The following is a 21,030-nucleotide window of genomic DNA, read 5'->3' as shown; positions in this document are numbered from 1 at the left end:
TGACTCGCTAAAAAAACGGCATTACAAGCAAATATATGTTGGACAGACAATTTTTGTAGCCAACAGTTTCGGTTGTAAAATGTTAAGAAGTCATCGGCAACCGTAACGCTCTATAAATGTATTTGGGAAGTGTCCAGTTCGAATCCCGGCCAGATTACCATCCGCACAAACTTCCCTTTTTTGTGGATTTCCTTACCCTACAGGCGAATGGCTGGATATTATCTCAAATGTGCCACGACCAGCCTTTCCAAGTTCTTACCTACTCAACATTCATGATCGCCTTCCCACCTCATTAAGCGCTGTCAGAATTATGTGGCTATGAGAGGGGCTTTAAATAAGCCGAGGATGCATTGAAGTTAAATGGTTTATATAGTTGATAGAGCGCCGTTAAGTTAGCGGTAAGAAGGCGGGTTGCAGTCTCGCGTGAGTAATGTGTTATTTAGCGACCCAGTTCGTCACATAGAGTTCAGACGCGATATCAACCTCTCACTGCCAACGAGACTGAATAATAACAAAAAAAGCAAGAGTCTGGCTTTTCGCAGGTGCGGATCAGAGAGGGAGAGACAGAAGGGGGCGTTACTACACCAATAGCTCACCTCGACCCACTGGCCGGCTCGCCTGTCCTTTCAGCATTGGCTAATAATGGTTTGAATCTGATGAATATGCCAGGTGTCTTGTAACAAACTCGTTTCTTTCGGGACGTTCTAAAGAAAAGTCAGCTGCATTTCATGATGGATTGAATACCTGTATATATATATATATATATATATATATATATATATATATATATATATATATATATATATAATTTTAAAACTTGACTAATTTAAACTTAAATTATACATTGCTAGGGTCACTTCTCTTAGGAGTTACATTACGTGAAAGAAATAAGGTAAGGTTAGGTCTTTGCAAGAGACAATTTTTGCAGTTGCAGTAATGATTATAATTTGTCTTTCTGGCCTTGATCCAGATTTATCTCAGTAAATACCAACTAAAAATATTTGTACCTGATCTTATTCATGCATGCACATAATTTATCTAACTTAAACACATGTTTACGTCCATACCATTTAGAATTTAAAATTAGCTGATTTGGAGAGACTATTATGGGACTACATACACCTACTTTAACGTCTAGTGAATCAATTCTGTCTTGGTCATATACTTGACACTCAGCGTTAGCAAAGACAAGAACCATCCATCTTTAAAAGAAGATAAATCTAGGCTATTTAAGGATGCAGATTTTGGTGCTTACGTAATGTTATCTTCAAACCCGGCTGTCATTATCATTAAAATTCAAGACATATTGTATGCTAAAAAGGTCCTGTATTTGATCTCAACCGTCGTCACTAATGCTAAACTTAAAAAGTAGTAACAAATCTGTCAGTATAATGACACCCAATCGCATGCAGACATAACAGAGCCAATTCCAGAAATGCGTATAACAAATGGGCTTATATCTCAGATAATGGAGGACTTTCAACATAGTGAACATGATACAGCCGTTATCACATACCTTACAGAATATATTTTAATCTTTGGGTATTCAGATGTGAGAAGGGAAGATAAAATATCCTGAACTAAATGGTAGCAATTATTCCTCGAGTTTACTTTCACGTTAATTTCTTCACATATGAAACTTAATTTGATAATCTCATTCCCAAATAATTGAACCGCACTATAAATTACATGTTATGCAACATTATTGATTCGTCTGTTTGGTGCTTTTATGTTATGACCTGTGCTAATCTGCTCCGTGTAGCGACCCTTACTAGTAACATGCGGTCCACTTAAGACACGACGGAGACCTTACACCTTCAAGGCTGACGATGATATTGTTCTGCATCATTGAAAAGTGTGTTGATTTTCTTTTGCTTGAGTTGTGTGTGTGTGTGTGTGTGACACTAACACAGAATAATGTGTTGCGATAGAGAAAATGGCCGCAGGCGAGGGCGGTACAGTCCCAGACAAATCAACACGGACATCTGTATCCATCATTGTCAGAACGGACAACTTTTCAAACTTAAAAGCCTTCATGTTTTAGCCAAACAGTTTGAAAAAAGATGTCGCGGAACTCAAAACAGTTCGTTCAGAAACAGATGGACGTATTTGTTTATCTTATTGCATTACGGCCCAGTCTTTAGTAACGAATATCGTTAAAAATTGTAGGGCTGGGGGCGATAACAATACTTCGTGTATGATTTGAGGTTTTCACGGCGATGAGTATGAAGATTTCTGTCTTCTGGGTTGTTGCGCTGTGTAGTCTGGTCGATGTTAAACAACGTTTCAGATGAATATTCATCGCCCTGATGACGGAGGCAGTATGACCTCTGAAACGTTGGTTAGCATCGACCAGACTACACAGCGCAACAACCCAGAAGACAGAAATCTTCATACTCATCGCCCTGATGACGGAGGCAGTATGACCTCTGAAACGTTGGTTAACATCGACCAGACTACACGACGGAACAACCCAGTAGACAGAAATCTTCATACTCACCACCGTGAAAACCTCGAATCCTAAACAGGCTTATATTTGTTTGATGATAATTCAATTAAATTCTTTATTATTAGTGTGCTGTATAAACAGCCAGAAGGCCAATTACAGATACAGCACAGAGATAAGCACACGAACACAATAAAACGATAAAAGGTAAAGCAAGTAGAATATAAAATACATTAATACGGAGGACGTTAATACACAAGAAAATTGCAACTAAATATACTAGCATATTTGAAAAATAATTATAATAAATTAAGTAAATGATACTATTATAGAATGTGAAGAAGTGAATAATTACATTTATGCTCATTAAAAATCTCGGTGTATTAAGGGTTCTGTACATGCGACCCACGTGCCCTTCTCGCACCACAAATTATGAATCATGCTGGCAATACAGAGCCAAGGCACGCAATTATATAAAACGACCTTCTCTGAATTCACCCTTCATATGGAGCACACTCTAATTGGCTGCAATAAGGCACGAACACCGGATTTATGTCCTGTTCTCTCAGTGAACATTGGCTTTATGAAACCGATTAACAGGGCTGGCTAATGCCCTCACGTGTGCGCACGTACTGTCAACCAATTCATTAACGTATGTCAGTCGTCTCAAGAACAAGAACACAGTCTTGCTGCAATGCCAAGCGGACGTATGTGGGCGTGCAGCTGGCCGGACGTTTGCAGAGCAGAGACGCGAACTGCAAACTTACAAACAAAAACAATAATAAAAGGCTGCCCTACAGTCTGAGGCGCACAACGTTTTCCAACACCATTAATATTGTAAGATTTGAGGTTCTCTCGGGGGCGGATGTGAAGTGACTCTCTTCTGGGCTTCTGCGCCGTGTGGTCTGGCATAATTTTACCAGCGCCTCGTCGTTAGATATAAATCTACTTTTCGGGAAGAAAATGGTAGGTAAATCAACTTTAAGTCGATGCAATTGCAATGATTATTTGCGACTGTCAACACACAAAACAAAACAAATTTAAAATAACTATCATGGAAGCGAGGTAATATTAAAGCGCATAAGAACTTGGCTGTGACGGAAACGAATTAATTTGGCTCAGGATACGAACCAGTGTCGAGCTCTTGTGGACTCGGCAATGAATCTTCCAGCTATATCAAATCAGGGAATTTCTTGACCATCTCACTTATTGTTAGTTTCTCAAGGACCCTGCTCCCTTGAGTAGGGAAACCATACCTAAATACTGGTAGTGACAGTTCATCCACTTCGCTGGTAATTGCTATACTATGGCATCTCAGTTATCAGAGTCTCGATTGTGGTAACAGGTACTCAGCGTAAAGATGAGGATGACATTTATATTTTATTTTGAATCATCCCTCTCACTCTAACTTAACAGTAAAAATACTACACATCATTGAGTCATAAACTGTAATAACACTAATTACATAAATAAAACATCTTACATAACGTGAATCTCACTGCTGTGTGTACCATGAGTCATAAAATTCTACACCAACTAATTCTGCGCCTGTAACACAGTTGCCAGACAGACAGAGCAGCGCAGAGCAGAGCTAGGAATATCGGCAAAGGCAGAGCTGTGCCTGTGCTTAGCAAACGAAATGCATGGGAATAAAAGCAAAACGTGCACTTTGAACTTGGGCACTTGGAGGTGGTGAGTGGTCTACTTCATGTCCCCCCCCCCCCCAAGTAAAGGAAAAGTACCCATTACGCATACTGTAATGGAGGCTGGTGACGTCACACATATGGTTTGGATACTTGTTCGACGAAATTTCGGTCAGTGTCAGTAATCAAACACCGGATACAGAAGCCAGTCACTTTATTTACAGAGCCAGAGGCGAACTACGAATAAGAGTGTAACAAAAATCAGCAATTCCTGAACAGAAGTCTGTATAATGACAATATATTAGCGAGTAATACTGATTCTCGGCAACAAATCTTCCTGGCATAGTACTTTGTAAATACTAGGGATATTTCTGCCTTTTATCGGAATGAGTAAGTAAACAGCTGAGATTCAAACAGTGGTCCCCAAATACGAAACAGTATGTTAATCACGGCACCCGGTTCTTTTTAAATTCAGTGGGCCACCTGCTGACAGAGCATACTTTTTCGGCTACCTGCTGTTACCCGCCCCGAACACGTTTCGTTTAATAGTCTGTACGGATAATAAATGAAGTTTTAGAGACAAAACACGTGGCGTGGCTACAAGGGCCGTTCACTTGCAGACTTTATGCAAAAAACTCGTAACAAACAAGACAAATCATAATGCATGCAACGACCGAATCGCAAACACGTTTGTACTTCACAACTGCAGTAATACATACACACATTAATTCCCTTTCACAGAGAAACTGTTTACATTGCTGATGTATTAATTACAGAAAATAAATAAATTTTTATGCCTTTTGTTTTTATTCAGTAGTGTCAGACATTTACTCCACAGCTATTGCAGTTTCGACCACAGATGTTGGCTCGGATAGCCGTGCTTACGATATCGATTTGACAGGAAACTCTGTTGCGGCCAAGAGCAGTTTTGAACGTAGCAGAAAAGAGAAAAATCCTAATTGCGCTGGTAATGGAAACCCTTTTCAATCAGCCCGCCGTTTAGTCAAATCGAGGGACGCAAAATTCTTCAAGCAGCGAAATTAAACGTGTTAGGGCGAGCTAATTTACCGCGCCAACAGGTCACTAATTGCCACCTGCCAGAACGCTAATGTGGTGTAAAATCGGTGATTCGAAAGCACGGGTTCGGTGTATAATGAGCTTCACATCACTTATCTTGGCGAGGAGCCACCACTATCGAGCCCTGTCACTTCACTCGCCAGCATGTCGTGGGTGTGGCGACTACAGAAGTCATAACGCTACAATAGGAACAGCAGCGCAATGTGTCAGCTTCCAGCCGACTGGTATAACAATACATTCAGACCTCGGGCGTTTGTCATAATTTTGTTGCTAGGATACCGACTACTGTCAGCCTAAGAATTATTCCTACCTGTTTTCCGCTCTCTAAAAGGCATATAATTTTATGGTAATAAATTTGAAACAAACTTTACTACATCCTGGCTTAAGACCAGTTTATCTAAGAGAAACAACATTATTCAAAATATATTTTCACTAAGACGTAAGATGAGAACAGTAGGGGCACAGGCTAGGACAATACATGCATCTACTAATACTACAGATAAATCCAGACTCATTAACATAGTATCAGAAGTTTCATTACTCCGTTGATATTCAAAATTATTTCCAAAATGCTATGCAATAAACCACAAAAATTACATTAACAAAAAGTCCCCGATGATAGGGTCAGAGATGGTCCCTGAAACGTCGGTTATTTTTAACCAACTCACATGGCTAACAGGCCGAGATTTTATTAATGTCAGTAGCCGTAAAGGCTTTAGATAATACAATGCAAGAATCACAGCATTTAATGAGACAGGTTATTCTTTATAACTTTCGAGGTGCAGATCTGAAGATAAATTTTGTAATAACAACTTTGTACTTGGATTACCCAAACGTCCCAAGCTATTTCCAAGACATCCTAGACCACTTCTTAGAATCCACTGTGTTTTCAGATACATTTTCTCACACAAATTTCAATAGACGCAGAAAACGTAAGGATCAGGGCTATACTATGAAACCAGGTCAGGCCTATTCAAATAGCCCATCTCTTATATATATTTTGCCCACATTCTGAAATTTCAAATTTTTAATCAGGTTACCCGTATATCATAGGACTACCATGCTCTTGTATACGACAGATATTTAGAATTTCACTTTGAAAAAACATCATTCAAATATATTATTCCATTTCTGAAATATTCCATAAGCCACTTCTCAAATTACACTCTTCAATCAGATGGGTTATGTGAAATCGCATCTTGATTGAGAGGAACACATAGCCAAGTAGAAAGTTAAATTGCCGCCGTGCCTGAAAGAGGAGTTCAATTAACTAAGGCAGATTCCCTGTTCTCCAGTTACATAAATCACGGGTATGACGTATACACTACCATGTCAGGGCAAGACCTACAATTTGAAAATCACACGATTCATTAGTTTCGATATATCACAGTCAGTCTGACCGGTATGCGTGTGGCTAGAAGTTGTTATCGTTTGCTGTTCTCAGACTCGGTCTCATTTACCGTGACCATTTATCCTAGTCAGCCAATCACAGAGCGAAGTTGGAACTGCATTCATCCGTGCGCTGCGCTCCACACAGGAATGTACGGTAATTTACCCTTCAGAGAATCGGTAATAAAACAAAGTAGCCTACTATGTACGCGATCGTCCGGATGAACTGAGGAAAACTAAGAAAATTCTGACGCAGGATGGTTGGTAATCCATGGGGATTCCAACAGGTACCCTACAAAAATGACACAACACAAATCTGCTCACTTCGTTTTGACTGGATCCCACAAAATAACAGTGATTACCTTTTTAACTACCTGTATTTTTTGTTAAGCACCGCGCCTGAAAACGCCAGTGGAAAACAGGCTTAGTTTAGCATCTGAAGGTATAGCTCAATTTTCTGTCAGTTTGTCTTGTAAGAATCAATGGTGCTGCATCATTGCAGTTCTACTTACTGATGTAATGGAGCGCCTACCCTTTAAGTGTAAAGGCAATTACGAAATAGTAAATGAGAGAGGCTGGCGTTTTTATCTTGATAGAAGTTAATACAAAAGAAGTTTTGTAAAAAGTAATTATGTATTCTAGTGCTTCAGGGTTTCTGATCCTTACATCGTTCGGAATATTTCTTCCTTATATGTACGTGTTCTCATTTATCAGTCTCTCAGTCTTTTTACAAGCCTTTTTTAATCCTGAGTGTTTATTATAATACGATAGTCCAATGTGTGGTCAAATCAATGTGAAGCATTTGAAAGAAACGCCGAAAATTAGTAATTGGATTTTGACTAAAAAAATACATGTGGCATGTTAAAAACAACCCTAAATGGCTCTACTTGATGAAGCCAGGCTATTATTTGTCATTATACTACACCAATAATCGAGGTCTGATATCAGTTCATAACTTAAAGAAACGGAGTTTAATAATTGTGTCCATAACAATCACATTAAAATTATAAGATTTAAGCCTTAGGCTGTCTTTTGTACTTCAAATTATGCAATCTACCTAGCGTGAATATCATAAATTATATATTATTAATCATAAGCCTAATATTTAGTAATCCAATAGTTCTGACTTCTTATATTAAATTTGCCACGTGAAATAAAAAAATATGGCTGTTGCCATCCTTCTAATTTGTAGACTACAAAAAATGTTTCAAACAAACAAATAAGTTTCCCCATTACATGACATGAGAATCTCCAACAGTTCATCAACTATCGCCATCAAACAGAAAGCCAAATGCAAATATCGCACGGCCACCATGTTTAAATTTTCTTATTTGATAAAATATTACCTCAACAAAAGTTGCACATTTTTCCAGGATCTGTTACGACACTAAATTTCAAGGCAATACAGTAAGTGGTGTCAGTGTGGCCACCATCTTAAGACTTCGTACGCGGCCATGTTGATAATATTGGCGGTAGAGAATGGGATATTAAGCAAATGTTGCAAATTTCATACCTGATTTCATCAAAATAGTCACATGCTTCGAAATGTATTAAGAGAGAGAGACAGACAGACAGACACACGGGTATGACGATACCATGAGCCTATTTTTATCTTTCAGAATGGGGGAAGTTGTCTAAACATAATTACAGAGTGATGCATAATTTCTGTCTACTTCCAAATTCATTCATGACTTCTGAGAAATGAATGACTGGCTATTTAATTAAACGATTTAACAACTCACTGATTGACTGATGCGTGGTACACGATCTTACTCGAGGAGGGAAACATCTGCAGTATGTATGATGAGCTTTGAAACAATATATGGAATAAATGGGCACCAAGATTAATGAGGTATGCAAAATAGCAAAGACCGCGTGTGGAAGACATCTGCACCGCACGTTGGCCATATGCTTCGAAGAGTGAGAGCTCAGAGTTATCATTGCTAGTGCATGGTAATATCGGCGTGAACATCAGGCGCATTATTCAAGTAATCACGGCTCAATTAAGCCTAAGTGCCAGGTGTAATCACTAAAATTAATTGGAGGAAAAGGTGATGAAAATTACTAAACATCAGGGTAATTTGTGATGACATTTTGCATGTAGCTGAAGTAATTGCCAGCATAAATAGTTGCAGAAGTTACACCTGATACATACAGATTAAGCAGAACGTCACGAGTAAAGGCTGGCACTACTGCTTCGTGTTCGGAAAGTCACGAGTTCGAATCTCGGTCCCGCGGCGGCTATCCTGACTAAAGGGTTTCCGTGGCTTTCCTCAGTCCTATAAAATGATAGGACTGTATCTTAAAATAATCTCACCTTGTTTTCTCCCACACTGATTCAACTTCATAATTATAAGCCATCTTTTCATTCAACGCTTTGACCTTTCCAACTGAGACAGCTTCATTTAATAAACTAATAATGTGAAAAGTAAGAGCAGAGTTGTCCCTGGAGTGGAACTAAGCACCACACCACGTGGAGATAAACGCCATGCGTTTTCAACCTTGGAACTAAGATTGGGGTCACTGGGAATCTTCACGCCCTGGCTGTTTTACCTCCAGATAAATCATAATTAACTGGAAAAGATGAGGAAGGAATCGATTCTGGGATATTTTATGCAATTTTCTGGAGGTACTGAGAAAACCACGAAAACATATATCACGATAACAGGTATTTCAAGCTGATATTTGACCCAGGGACTTTCTGGTTAAGAAGGAGAGAAAACCATTCAACGACGTCGTTCGGTACTGACGTTACAAAAACAAATTCCCGTCCCACGTTAGAGACGCAGACAACAGGCGAACGGCCTGCTGTCTCCTTTACTCCTCCCCGCACAGTGAAGGCGGCGGAATGATGTATCTCCATTTGTCTGGCTGTAACTCCTCTCCGTAAGCAGACGACCCTCAACCTCCAGCACGCATTACCTCAGGGATAGCAAACACAAGGCGTTGCACCACGAGAAGAGCGTCGTGTTGGCCAACGTGAGCGGAAGACCGGTGACTCCGTTTGTTTACAGCAGAACAACAAGCAGTCGCTCGGTTTAATTATCTATCGTCATAATGCGAGAGAATAGTGGGAAGATACACTTCTCAAATACGCGTTGTTGAAATAGTTAAAACTATGAAGACGGATTCATCACTACATGGACGTCTAAGGACTTGACTTACATAAACATCAGTACAGACGTTGTCATGAGTATCACAATCTGAAGCGTATTGTTCAGGACGGATTAGATTTCGGAAACAACCAGACCTATTCTTTCTTTCGTACTGCAGATTTAAAAAGTCTAACTTTCAATGTGGGATTATGACATTTCGGGTTCCATAAAACCAGGGGATTTCTAACAGCTGGATAAATATGAAACATTCAGGAGGGACCTTCACCATGGAATTAGTCGCGCAGATAAACAAGTCACATGTGGCTGCACGCTTTCAGTCGGAGCTTTACACCCCTCGTTTAGCTGCTTCTGCCACATACAACTACCTGATTATAATGCGTGTCTTCGCCCACTGTTCTTAGTGTTTATTTCAAGTTTCAAGAACGTGAGTTAATTTTCTATTTCTGCATTCGAAGAATGAGGGCCTATTCCACCTGATATTTCAGAGTTGTGTAAGTGCAGCCCAAATTAAAATTATTTAAAGATTTTCAGGTCCGCAATTGACAGCGATTTAAATTAGGTAGCTGCTTCTTCAATGCAAAATATCATTGGTGTTTCGAAATTCAGGATGGACTATCAGCTACAAATGTTTAGCTTCAAATAAAACGATCTTTTGCGACAAACGGAATAACCGAAAAGCAGTCAGCCATGGCCTATTTAAAGGTGATGTTCCGGCCTGGTGGAACTTCGAAAACCACGAAGCGTGTCGGTCATGACAGAAGGTTCTTGCACTGTCAGAAATTCTAGTCGGGCACCTACAAGTAAGAAACGTTGCAGTTTGAACAAACTCGACCGGTATTTCAAAAAAGTTTCCAAGTATTAACATTTTTGATGAGGTGTTGCACAGCCATGCGCACCGCGTAACCGGTGGATCAGGAGTAAATGTAAAACAAAGAGACACAAGTGCGAAGTCTTTAACTTACGCCCGCCAATGGGGCGAAAGATACTTGCATGGCTGTAGTAAGTGGCGATTACTGTGTGAAATATGAAGCGATAAAAAGAAACGTTTTCGCCCTAAGATATGTATCAGAAGTGTGTCACGACCTAGACCTCCCTCGTGTGCCGCCAGAGCAATCTACCGCTGGAATCTACCACAACTTGAGCTCGAAATTGCCTTGTTCTGTGTATTAGCCGCGCGAACATGTGTCGTTGTGTCTGAGGCGGTTCCTTCCTTGCTTTGAAATCGTTTTCTTTCCTATGGAAATCACGCCCACTACACTTGCTAATGTTGCTTTAGATTTTCAGAAGAAAGCTCCAGATATTTTCCTGCTAAATTCGAGAAAGCAAGCCCGGTAAGTCCCGACCTAACCTATCCTGACTTATGTGGACCAAAATATTGTAGCAGATCGACATCCTCATAATTTAAAGAAACATGGCCTATTATCTACAATCGCCACTAACATTTTTATAGGCATATATCTGCCAACAAGAGCATGGATGGGCTGAATAAAACCATGGAGAGACTCAGTCCGGGTTATTAGTCTCAAGTCCATGAACAGAACGAAATGCCTCACGTATAAATAGCTGAAGTACTAACAACTCGGCAGAATTACCGAAGTAAATTACGCTTCGTTCACGATATCAATGGAGTGAATGTAAACACAGGCTGATCACGTAGTGATAAAATTACTGGCTGTCTCTGTTTTCTGCAGCAGATTGTAGGTCTTTGTGGCTCAACTTGTACTGAAATATCCTGCCTTTGTTGAACCCGACATTTTCTTATCATGATTTAACCACCCTAGCAAGTACTTACTTTTATTAGGGCAGTGACTGGAGGTCAGCTGTAACAGAAGTTGTTTTCCCCTACAGGTTTCTGCTCATTGTGAACTAGAATTTCCAGTAATGCACCAGATACCTTTCCCGCCCACAGATAAGGCACACGACGAACAGTTAGAAACCATCCAAGGCAGATGTCAATATATCAGTGCAGTATAATACAGCTTGTCTCACCATAACAATGAGACTCGGCGTGTCCTTTTAGAACACAGACGTTAGAATGTAAATCCCAGTGTCAATGTATTGTGTATATTGTAATGCTAGTGATTAATATGGGACAGACCCACAATGTGATGAACATTTCCGTAGCACAATAACGAAGATATGGGCGAGGCACTTTGCCGTACATAAATTTGCACAAAAATCAAGTTCGATGGCATGAAGCCAACACACGCATGCAAACTCGACTGAAACAAAAGATGGCATACGGAAGGCACGTGGCATGCGCCTGGAAGCTCAACGCAACAGTGCAATAACTTTGTTTACTTGTGAAATATTCCATTTCCTATCATCCACTTAATATTATTGAGGTGATTTGATCAGGAAGAACGAGACAGAACAGATGTGTAGCAGGCGTAGGAAAATGCGACATGAGTGTGACATGTTTGGCCCAATACGCTTGGGAGATGTAGGCGTGGAAGGGAGGATAATATTAAAATTGGTGTTCGAGAAAACATGGAATAAAGGTGTGAACTTTTTTTGGCAGGCTCAGAGAAGAGACCAATGTGACGGTTTACGAACGTAATTATTGCAAAGATGGGAAATGTGTTTCAGTGACTGTTATACCCAATAACAGTGGGTGCGGTCTAAGACGCGTATTTCGTAAAGTATCGATCACGGTTCAATAATTTACGATGGTCGAAACCCCGTTCAATAAGTTCTACCAGGGGTCTTAAAGATGCAGCATTTAAGAATTAATTCTCCGGTAGGTCGGAACAAAGTAGATGATCTAACATTTATAACCGGAAAAAATCAAAAGAAGGAGAAGATCAAAAACCACTGTACAGGTGGCCTATAGCATGATCTGCAGGCTGCGAAGACCTGTTCATTCATTCCTGCTTTTTCAATGCCATTCATTTCGGTATTTGATGTTGTCTCACATTTGAACTGAACGATTTTTTCAGATGATCACAGTTGGACCCTTCTTTAAAATACTTGATTCACAGAAACTGTCCAGTCTTACATTAGGCAGCAACGTGAATGAAAAAAACAACAACGCGTGTTTCAACTTGCAATAATAGATCGATCAGCCTTAAAAGCAGTTTTATTGCCAGCCATAAAACTCTGCCCGAACTGTTAAGTAGGACACGACAAAGAAACGTTTAAAATAGAAGAAATTCGTTTGTATTAACAGAAAAAGATTAACGACTCTCACAAGGAACTAATCTTTGTTTCAAACAACTGACTGTCTACAAAACTGTCTGTTAATACGAGTATTTAGTGCAAAAGTGATTAATGTCTCTATAAGCGTAGAATGTTTGTAAGTCTGACGCAGAAATAACTTTTTATTCATATAATGTATACATCTGAACCATTTTCAACCAGATTAAGTATCAACATGTGAGTAGAAGCGGTCGTGGTCTATTAATAAGTCAATCAAGTGCAGACGAGTGAAAAAGAACCAACATTAATGGCTACTCTAGTTATATGGATGAAAACAGATTGGCAAAGCAAAATGATAGCCTGTGCATACAAGCTGTACGCTTGCTAGTGTCTGTGTGTCTGTGTTTGTACCACGTGCCATTACGCAAACATCATGGAACCACATCCCTGTGTCGTCGATCTAATTTTGTTACCTCTGTCGTATTTCTCGGTTTGTTCAGTTTGGCTTACAAACAGTCAAACACACAAATGCGCGTAGAATAAAGCCAGTACTCACGTAAGGCGCTCCTTGAGGAACTCAACCCAGTCCTCCTGAACGAGCAAGTCGTCGCGGTCCTGGTCGAACAGCTGGAACAGCCTCTGCAGCAGCTCCTGCAAACAATAACACACGCTGCATAATCACTAAGCCACTGTTCCATCCGTACCCACGCTTTTATAAACAATGGAATAATGGAGACGGCAGAAATGCATTCCCTCAGATCGGCCACAGGACACAGAATGACGTAATTAAAATATTAAACTAAAATGACAGGCATAATTGCAATAATAAAAGAACTTGCGAGATAACAATCGCGAATGCTTGGTCCAACTCGTCTTTAATTGGCTACACGTGTAAGAGGGTAAATATCTGCAACAGTTGACAGTAGCTGATACCAGGGATCAACAAGTGATTTGCTTGTTCCTCTCTCAGACACCTTGAATTAGCCCAACTCCGAATTAAAAATTAAATTTGTGGGATAAATCTTGATGGGGCTCAGTAAATCACTAGGTCCCGCCTACACACGACGCTGAAAACGCAGCTTACGACGTCCTTTTCCGAGACGGCCTCCCCTCTTTCTCAAGACTAGATTTAAAAATGTATACAGAGCAGAAAAACCGACTTTTGCATAATTCTGAACAAATTTGCTGCACATGAAACATAATAAAATTCTTCATATCAAATTTTATAAAAGTATTTCCAAGCGAAGATGTCATGTGAACTAAATACGGACAGAAATACGTACATGGCCAAGTTCATAGAAAATATCACCTCATTGCGAGGAGTGACTGAATACAAAGGTTCTTGCAGGTGATCCTTCACAATTCTGGCTGCATGAGAAAACCCTGGGATACATCACTTTTATTCAAAAAATTGAATCACTACAACATATTACGAATTCTCGGACGTCGCAGACATGCTTCAGGACTGAGAACTACAAAGGGATTTTTGCTGCATAAGTAATCACATCGCCCTGATGGTGTAAGGAGTAAGCACCTTTAAAACGTCGGACAACTTCAATGACATCACACGGCGCAACATTCCAGAAGACAGTCAGTCTTCAACAAATATTACTATACTTCCAAGGAAGTTGACGTACAAGCATCGAACTTTCAAGTTAATGCTCACTGTTAAGCGTCATAACTTTCTGACATCTATAAAGCACCTTCAAGACCTCGAGTGATGTTATAGCTCATTACTGAAAAAATTAAACAGATCGAGAAGAATGTTCTCTCACCAGTAGAATCCCTTGGCGCCCAGACGTTCATAGACTTAATTGGAGACGACACTGATGTGGATTTTATTAGGCGGGTCATGTACCTGCCAACTGGAGAAGATTCTGGGGCCTTGCGAGTCCTGTAGAACAAATAGCACATGGCACGTGGTTCTTTGCCCTATATCAATTTCAGCTACAGCTCAGTCAGTAACTCATTCGATTAAATCAAAATGCAGATAACATCGATTCTGACAGGAAAATGACGTATACAGAATGCAAGCAGGGTGGCGAAGACAGTGATGTATTCTAAGTTGTTCATTCAATGGGTTTAAAGTCGATTTAGCTTCACTGGCTATTACCAGCGACTGGCCACACATTAAAGCAGGGGTGATGAAACTTTACAGACCTGCAGCAACATTCACCCTTCCTTATCGACTCTCGGACATTTTATTGCAATTCATGGCGATTTATTAACATGTTACTAACTTATTATTTCACACAGATTTATTTATCAAAATCAGCATTTGACACCAAGTTTACTTCATTAAAATTTCACCTTCTGCATGCACCCGCCTCAAATGGCCATCAATAAGACATGTTCTGAATTGATATTCTTCACAGAGTAGGAAGTTTATCGCAGCTACCGAAACTACCAAACGTCCACAACGTTATTTCTCGTCATATAGAGTGACAAATTATTACCAAACACGTATCGGAGATCATCCTCTTGAGATCAGTAAAATATGTTCGAAATATGAATTTTCGTTCATATGGTTCTAATAAAATCACTACACTATATAAACATCGAATCTAATTTTACAGATTTTTATTAGATACAAATGGATGTTAGTGCAAAAGTGGTACTTGACTTAATTTGATCAATATTTAAAACTCTAATTTCAAAACATCGGTGTGGTAAATATTTACGAAAATTAATGTTTTCTGACTATGTAGTTTAAAGAGAGATTTTCAATTAATATAGGTTCTGCCTTAAACATATTTCACTGTAATAAATCTAATTTTACGCTACATAATCTAGAAAGTTTATACACCGTCATTAAATACATAGATAACCAAACAATGATAAAAGAATGAACAGAAAATTACTGGTAGACACTTTTGCCTCCCATACGGCATTCCAGAAAGAGCTCCTTAAAAAGCCAGTGGTGTGTGATTGAGTGAAGTCGCGCTGAGAAGAAAGACAAGCCGTGACTACTTCAGGAGCAATGTGAAGTTATTGAAATCTGTCGTGCGGTTATCAGCTCAGCATTACCACGATTCCATAAGCAGCGAAGCGAATCACGTCTCAACTGCTTTTTGCATTACACCAGTGACGGATCTAGCATTCAGCCTCGGTCTGCTCGCGGTATGCACTGATAATGAATCAACTTCACAGGTCATTTAGCTGCGGATTAGACGCAATGTAAAGAACTAGGAAGGAGCAGATGTGGCACATTTCAAGGCACTGCTTCGAGGAACTACGGAAAAACACGAGAAACGTCACCCAGGATTCTGCGTGCCTTGACCAGGATTCAAATAACGTGCTTTTAGTCTTTACGAAAATATACGGGATGGCGACAATTTTAGAACTGAACAGTGAACCATTTCTTCTCCTAACTTAAACATAAATCTGATTACAGATGGCTGTTTTCTGGGATGATGCTTCGTGTAGTCTGGTACACGTTTACCGACGTTACAGAGGTACTTACTGCATCCGTCATCATGGCGATAAGTCCTGATAATGGAAGAAACAAGCACTTGTGAAACGTCAGTAAACTTGTAGCCGACTACACGGCGCAAAATCCCAGAAGACAGCCATATTCGTACTCACCGCCGTGAGAACATTAAATCTCACCATAAACCTACTTTCTGAATTTTTCCGTTGTTCGGAGACTTAATGAAACATTTTAAAATTATGTGTTGTTACAATTAAACACATAGTTTTGTAATTCCTCAACAATTAACCTCAAAGGGAACATTTCACGTTTCTCCAGACCAGCAACTGTAGGAATGAGTTTACAGAGCTCCACCACTTGCACAATATTCTGTTCTGCAGAGGGCAACCGTTCCGCCACTGCGCTCTCGGCCGGTTCCAAGTATGGAACACACCGATATATTCTCTCATCAGCTGGTCTGAACGTGACGGACCACGACAATGATCGGTGGCGATCACTCAGCACTGTCATACAAACAACCAGCAGGAGTCTCGGTGGGAGGGGCAGTAGCCTACCCACTGTGCCAAAATAAAGTGACTTCCCTACAGCGACAGAAATTTCAATTGATTTTATGCTATGATTTCCTTTATACTTATTTAGAGACCTCTATCAATTACAACCAGGCGTAGGGAACAAGTCAACAGCATTTTTACTCTGAATTTGATGGTTGCAAAGTGGTCTCAGTACAGTGCTAAAAGTCGATTAAAAAACTAAACCAATATTTTTGCTATCAGAGACAAGATAGTTGAACATTAAAACACATGCTAATAAAAATATGACTCTAGGGCCCAAGTATCAAAAATCAAATTCACGTGGTTTTCTTCGGTTCCTTGCGGAAAATTTCGGAATAAAAGCTTGCAATGGTACATGACCGTTTCCACATCATAATACATAGATAAGTTAATAGGCAATTCCTGTTAGAACAGGGCCTGTAAATTAATTAATTTTAGCCAAGAATAATCCATATACATTTTAAAGCCTCTTCCAAAATATCACGCCAGCAACAATATGACACATTCAACAGAACAAGTTTCACTGTAGCAAAAATTCTATAGCCGACTAAATTTTCGGGAGGTTACAGTTATTTACAAGTCGAATTACATAGAAACAGCAGTACCCTTTAATTATAATGACTAAAACGGGCCTATATGTGTTCTTAGTGCAGGATATAACCCTAAAACGTTTACGCCGGCATTAGACGCTGTATAGTAAATGAGACAGAAAAGGATTTATGAGCACGTTCTATGTACCAATGGACCTAGACTAATTCGAAAGAAAGAGACGGATATCGTGGTGGCCGTGCGTCGTTAAGTCGTGATTATCTTCACACAATGTAAGCCAAGGGTTCCTTTAACTAGGTGAGTAGCACCGCAAACCACATGTTACACCCATACGTATGAAATTAGCCAATCAACATTCTATGACAACATAAAATTGACCAACAGTAAACACCTACATATTTCTGTATATGACGCACGCATCCTGAATACTTAAAAGTTACGTCGAAGGTTGCCATGTCAGTAGAGCATGTAAAAACTATTTGTTAAAGCACAGGTCTCCTTGTTCATTAGATGCGACGATAACCTAAATATTCAGATCCTGGTTCACAAACGTATGCAAATAATAGTCAATCAGAGGGAAAGATACATTAATACTATTATACCACAAGCGTTCGATTAAGTACTGGGACTATTATAACCAGGAATAATCAAATAAATTGTATGCAGTGTCCCGGACTAAAAAAGAAGATACAAATTCCTGTCCCTGTCTCCATTCGGCTTCCGGCCACGCTGCCGGTAACCACTTACTTTGCTCACTGAATGTTTCAGCTGTCCTCTGGTCTTCATTTCGCGATAACATGCCCATAACATCAGTTACTTTTGATATCCCTGAACTATACTATCGACGGTGTGCAGTTTGTCGTGTGGGAGGAAGCAACGTGGTTGCTTTCATTTGGTGATGCTGTGTAATTATCTCCATTGTGCGCGGCGATCAGCTGTCTGTGTTGGTGAGGTAACTGGGATGGGCTACACAAATACGGACTTTAGATTCTTCTCAACATCTGGGCCAGTTCCAAGAAGTTCAACTTCTTGTACCTAAAACTGACTTGTCCACTAAGAAACTAAATAATCGACTGATTACCTGACTTGCTGAAGGCAAACCACATATTTAAAGATTTAGATAATTCCAAGGCACGTAGTCTTCCTTGGGCGGCTTATTCAGCTCATCCAGCAAATATCATTAAGTTGTGGAACCGCAAGGTGAATCACTGAATTCCTCGTTTCTAGTTGGGTCGCCATTTTTATTGAGGACAGGCTCGCTGTTTTTTGCAAAAACGAGCCATGCTATTCAGCCACGATCTCTCTAGGAGTGAGTACGCGCCTAGAAACGGAAACACCCGCCTGTACTAGAGGGTGAGTTTCCTCAATTTAAAGTGTACTCTGTTCGCCCTGTCTCATTTAACCCAGAAGCAAATCAGAGATATTAAAAAAATAAAAGTCTAAAGTTTTGTTACGATATAGAGCGGTGTCTGGTTTCCTCTGTAGATATTCACGCGATTTCTAAAATCCTGCCTCGGATACGAGGAGGCATCTACATCTGTAGTCCCAGAAATAAAAAGAAGGTACAATTTATGTCGTGACAATTGGGAGAAATTCCCATACACATGAAGCACATGTTCTACAGGTAGTGGCAAATGAATACAGAATTTCTTCGGCTCAAAAATTTAATTGGACCAACAAAAAAGAACAAAAACAGCAAAGTACAATCATACTACAGCAAAGCTCTCTCTCTCTCTCTCTCTCTCTCTCTCTCTCTCTCTGCTGAAGATAAAACCCAAAGACTTCCTCTCATTATTCAAGAGTGCATTGAATAAGAATGTTACGTTTTCTCTCATCTAGAAGGCTGTTCCTCGGCATAGTGTCATTTTATCCCGTGTTTACCGACAAAAAAGTCAAATTGAGTCACTGAAATGTTATTAGTTTGCGTAATTATAAAAATAACTTTTAGAGACACTACAGTATGAAATTTAAACGATGCAGAAAATTCTCTTCAGAGAAATTCTAAAATGATCAGATACTGTTCCGATGATATACCTGTGCATAAATAAACCAAAAGAGTGTTTTGTAAACATTCTCGTCGTATGAATATGCATTCTCTCTGGGAAGGTAAGTCCAGACATGTGGGACCACTAAAGTTTACGATGTTCCACCCAACATATACCAATTAATATTCATACAGTCTTTTGGCCGCCTTTCCAGGCGAACAGAAGCAATAGATTGGCTTAGTTTACATCTGTTGCTGCATATGGCAAGAGAGAATGTTTGGTATAATTATTTGGGGCTGGCGAAAGCTTTTAGATCCAACGGCTCTCCAACGCAGATGATTTAAACGCCGGAGCGCTCAAGTTTATGAGCTCATAAAAATAACACAGATTAATTTAATCTTTATTTCAGCGCCAGTGATTCATAAGAAGGTAGCTACGCCGGTACATTTATGGAATTTGATTTACCAGCCACTTTGCTGCATATTCTGTTATTTCACGACATATCAACTGTGGAGGTCATGTCCGGTCGAGCACCTTGTGGCAGGATAAGACGCCTAAAGAGAATCCGCACGAACAAGGATGAGCAGCGCTTTGTTTTTATTTCTTACCCTGAGAAGGCTAAAGTACCTCTGTCATTCGACACATATATTCGAGAAGAACACTGAATCCCGGAAATGCTTACCAGCAGTATTTACCGTTTTCTATCATAATTTTATTTAGTCTATCCAGACAATTATCCAGATATCAAGGTATTAACTTGAAATAGGCCAGGACGAATTCCTTCCAGATATTTATTTATTCATTACCATTTCCCCATTTCATGCAAACTCTGTTGTTGAAACAATGTCGTTAAATATTCAATCAATAACCTACACGTCATTCGCCTGGCAAAGTCATAAATGCAGGACTCAAACCGGACATATCCAGAATGTGAGCGTGGCCCTCAGCATGATTTTCGTCAGCTTTTCAATATTGAAATCTTGGTATTAACTTAAATAAGCCATGTGAAAGTTGAGGTTTTCAGAGCAGTGAAAATTTAGATTATGGTCTTACAGGCTGTAATGCCATGTAGTACTGGAGCTGGTTACAAACGTTCCGGATTAAATTATCTCCTCTATCTTCAGAGTCGATTCCTTCTCTGAGCCATCATATGCTTGCTTTTTTAAATTTTTAATAATCGTACCATTCGTCGTTATCCATTGTTAAAAAACTGTAGAGTGTTCTGCCTCCTTCTCCATCCTGGCCTCTGTCTGCTTGGCTGAGGCTAACATGGAGCCCCATTCTTTTCATTTTTTTTTTTTTTTTTTTTTGGGGGGGGGGGAGTCGAATCCATTGGGAACAAAATTTCGCAATCACGATAAGACGAGACAAAAAATTAAGGTTGTGGCCGACAGATGGGGCATCCACCTGAACGTCAAGGGCTAATACTAGCGAACTTCACAGCAGTAAAATTTTGGAATTGTCAGAGGTAAGGAAGCGAAATTACAGATGCTAATTCTGCACTACATTCGGCCGGTCTACATTACGACACCTCTAGCACGGATGGTCATTGCCTTCTCCGAACGTAAAATTGGGTTCCATGAGTGTACAAGTAGGCAGGATCCGGGGGGGGGGGGGGGAATTAACATTTTTAGCACAGATCATAAATTTGTATATGTGCGTGATACTTATTGCCTTGTCGATGCAATTATTTACTAATCTGTTAT

At 39.8% G+C, this 21,030-nt stretch overlaps 1 protein-coding gene across 6 annotated transcripts in view; it reads right to left on the bottom strand.

The window, feature by feature from the left end:
* The window catches only part of Nox (NADPH oxidase), a 153,938-nt gene that overhangs the window by 31,094 nt on the left and 101,814 nt on the right, over nucleotides 1–21,030 (bottom strand). For all 6 annotated transcript variants that reach the window (XM_087358028.1, XM_022076319.2, XM_022076320.2 and 3 more), the window contains one exon: nucleotides 13,366–13,460. Coding sequence is in view for 5 of the 6 variants with exons in the window: in XM_022076319.2 (XP_021932011.1) it covers nucleotides 13,366–13,460 (95 nt within the window). In the remaining variant the exon portion in view is untranslated. The remainder of the gene's footprint in view (nucleotides 1–13,365; nucleotides 13,461–21,030) is intronic.

Source organism: Zootermopsis nevadensis, unplaced genomic scaffold (genome assembly GCF_977971745.1).
Source record: "Zootermopsis nevadensis isolate Lab colony 2312 unplaced genomic scaffold, Znev_1.0 Znev_ptg000029l, whole genome shotgun sequence".
Taxonomy (NCBI): domain Eukaryota; kingdom Metazoa; phylum Arthropoda; class Insecta; order Blattodea; family Termopsidae; genus Zootermopsis; species Zootermopsis nevadensis.
Note: the sequence above shows the minus strand (reverse complement) of the source record. Positions and strands in the feature narration are given on the sequence as shown.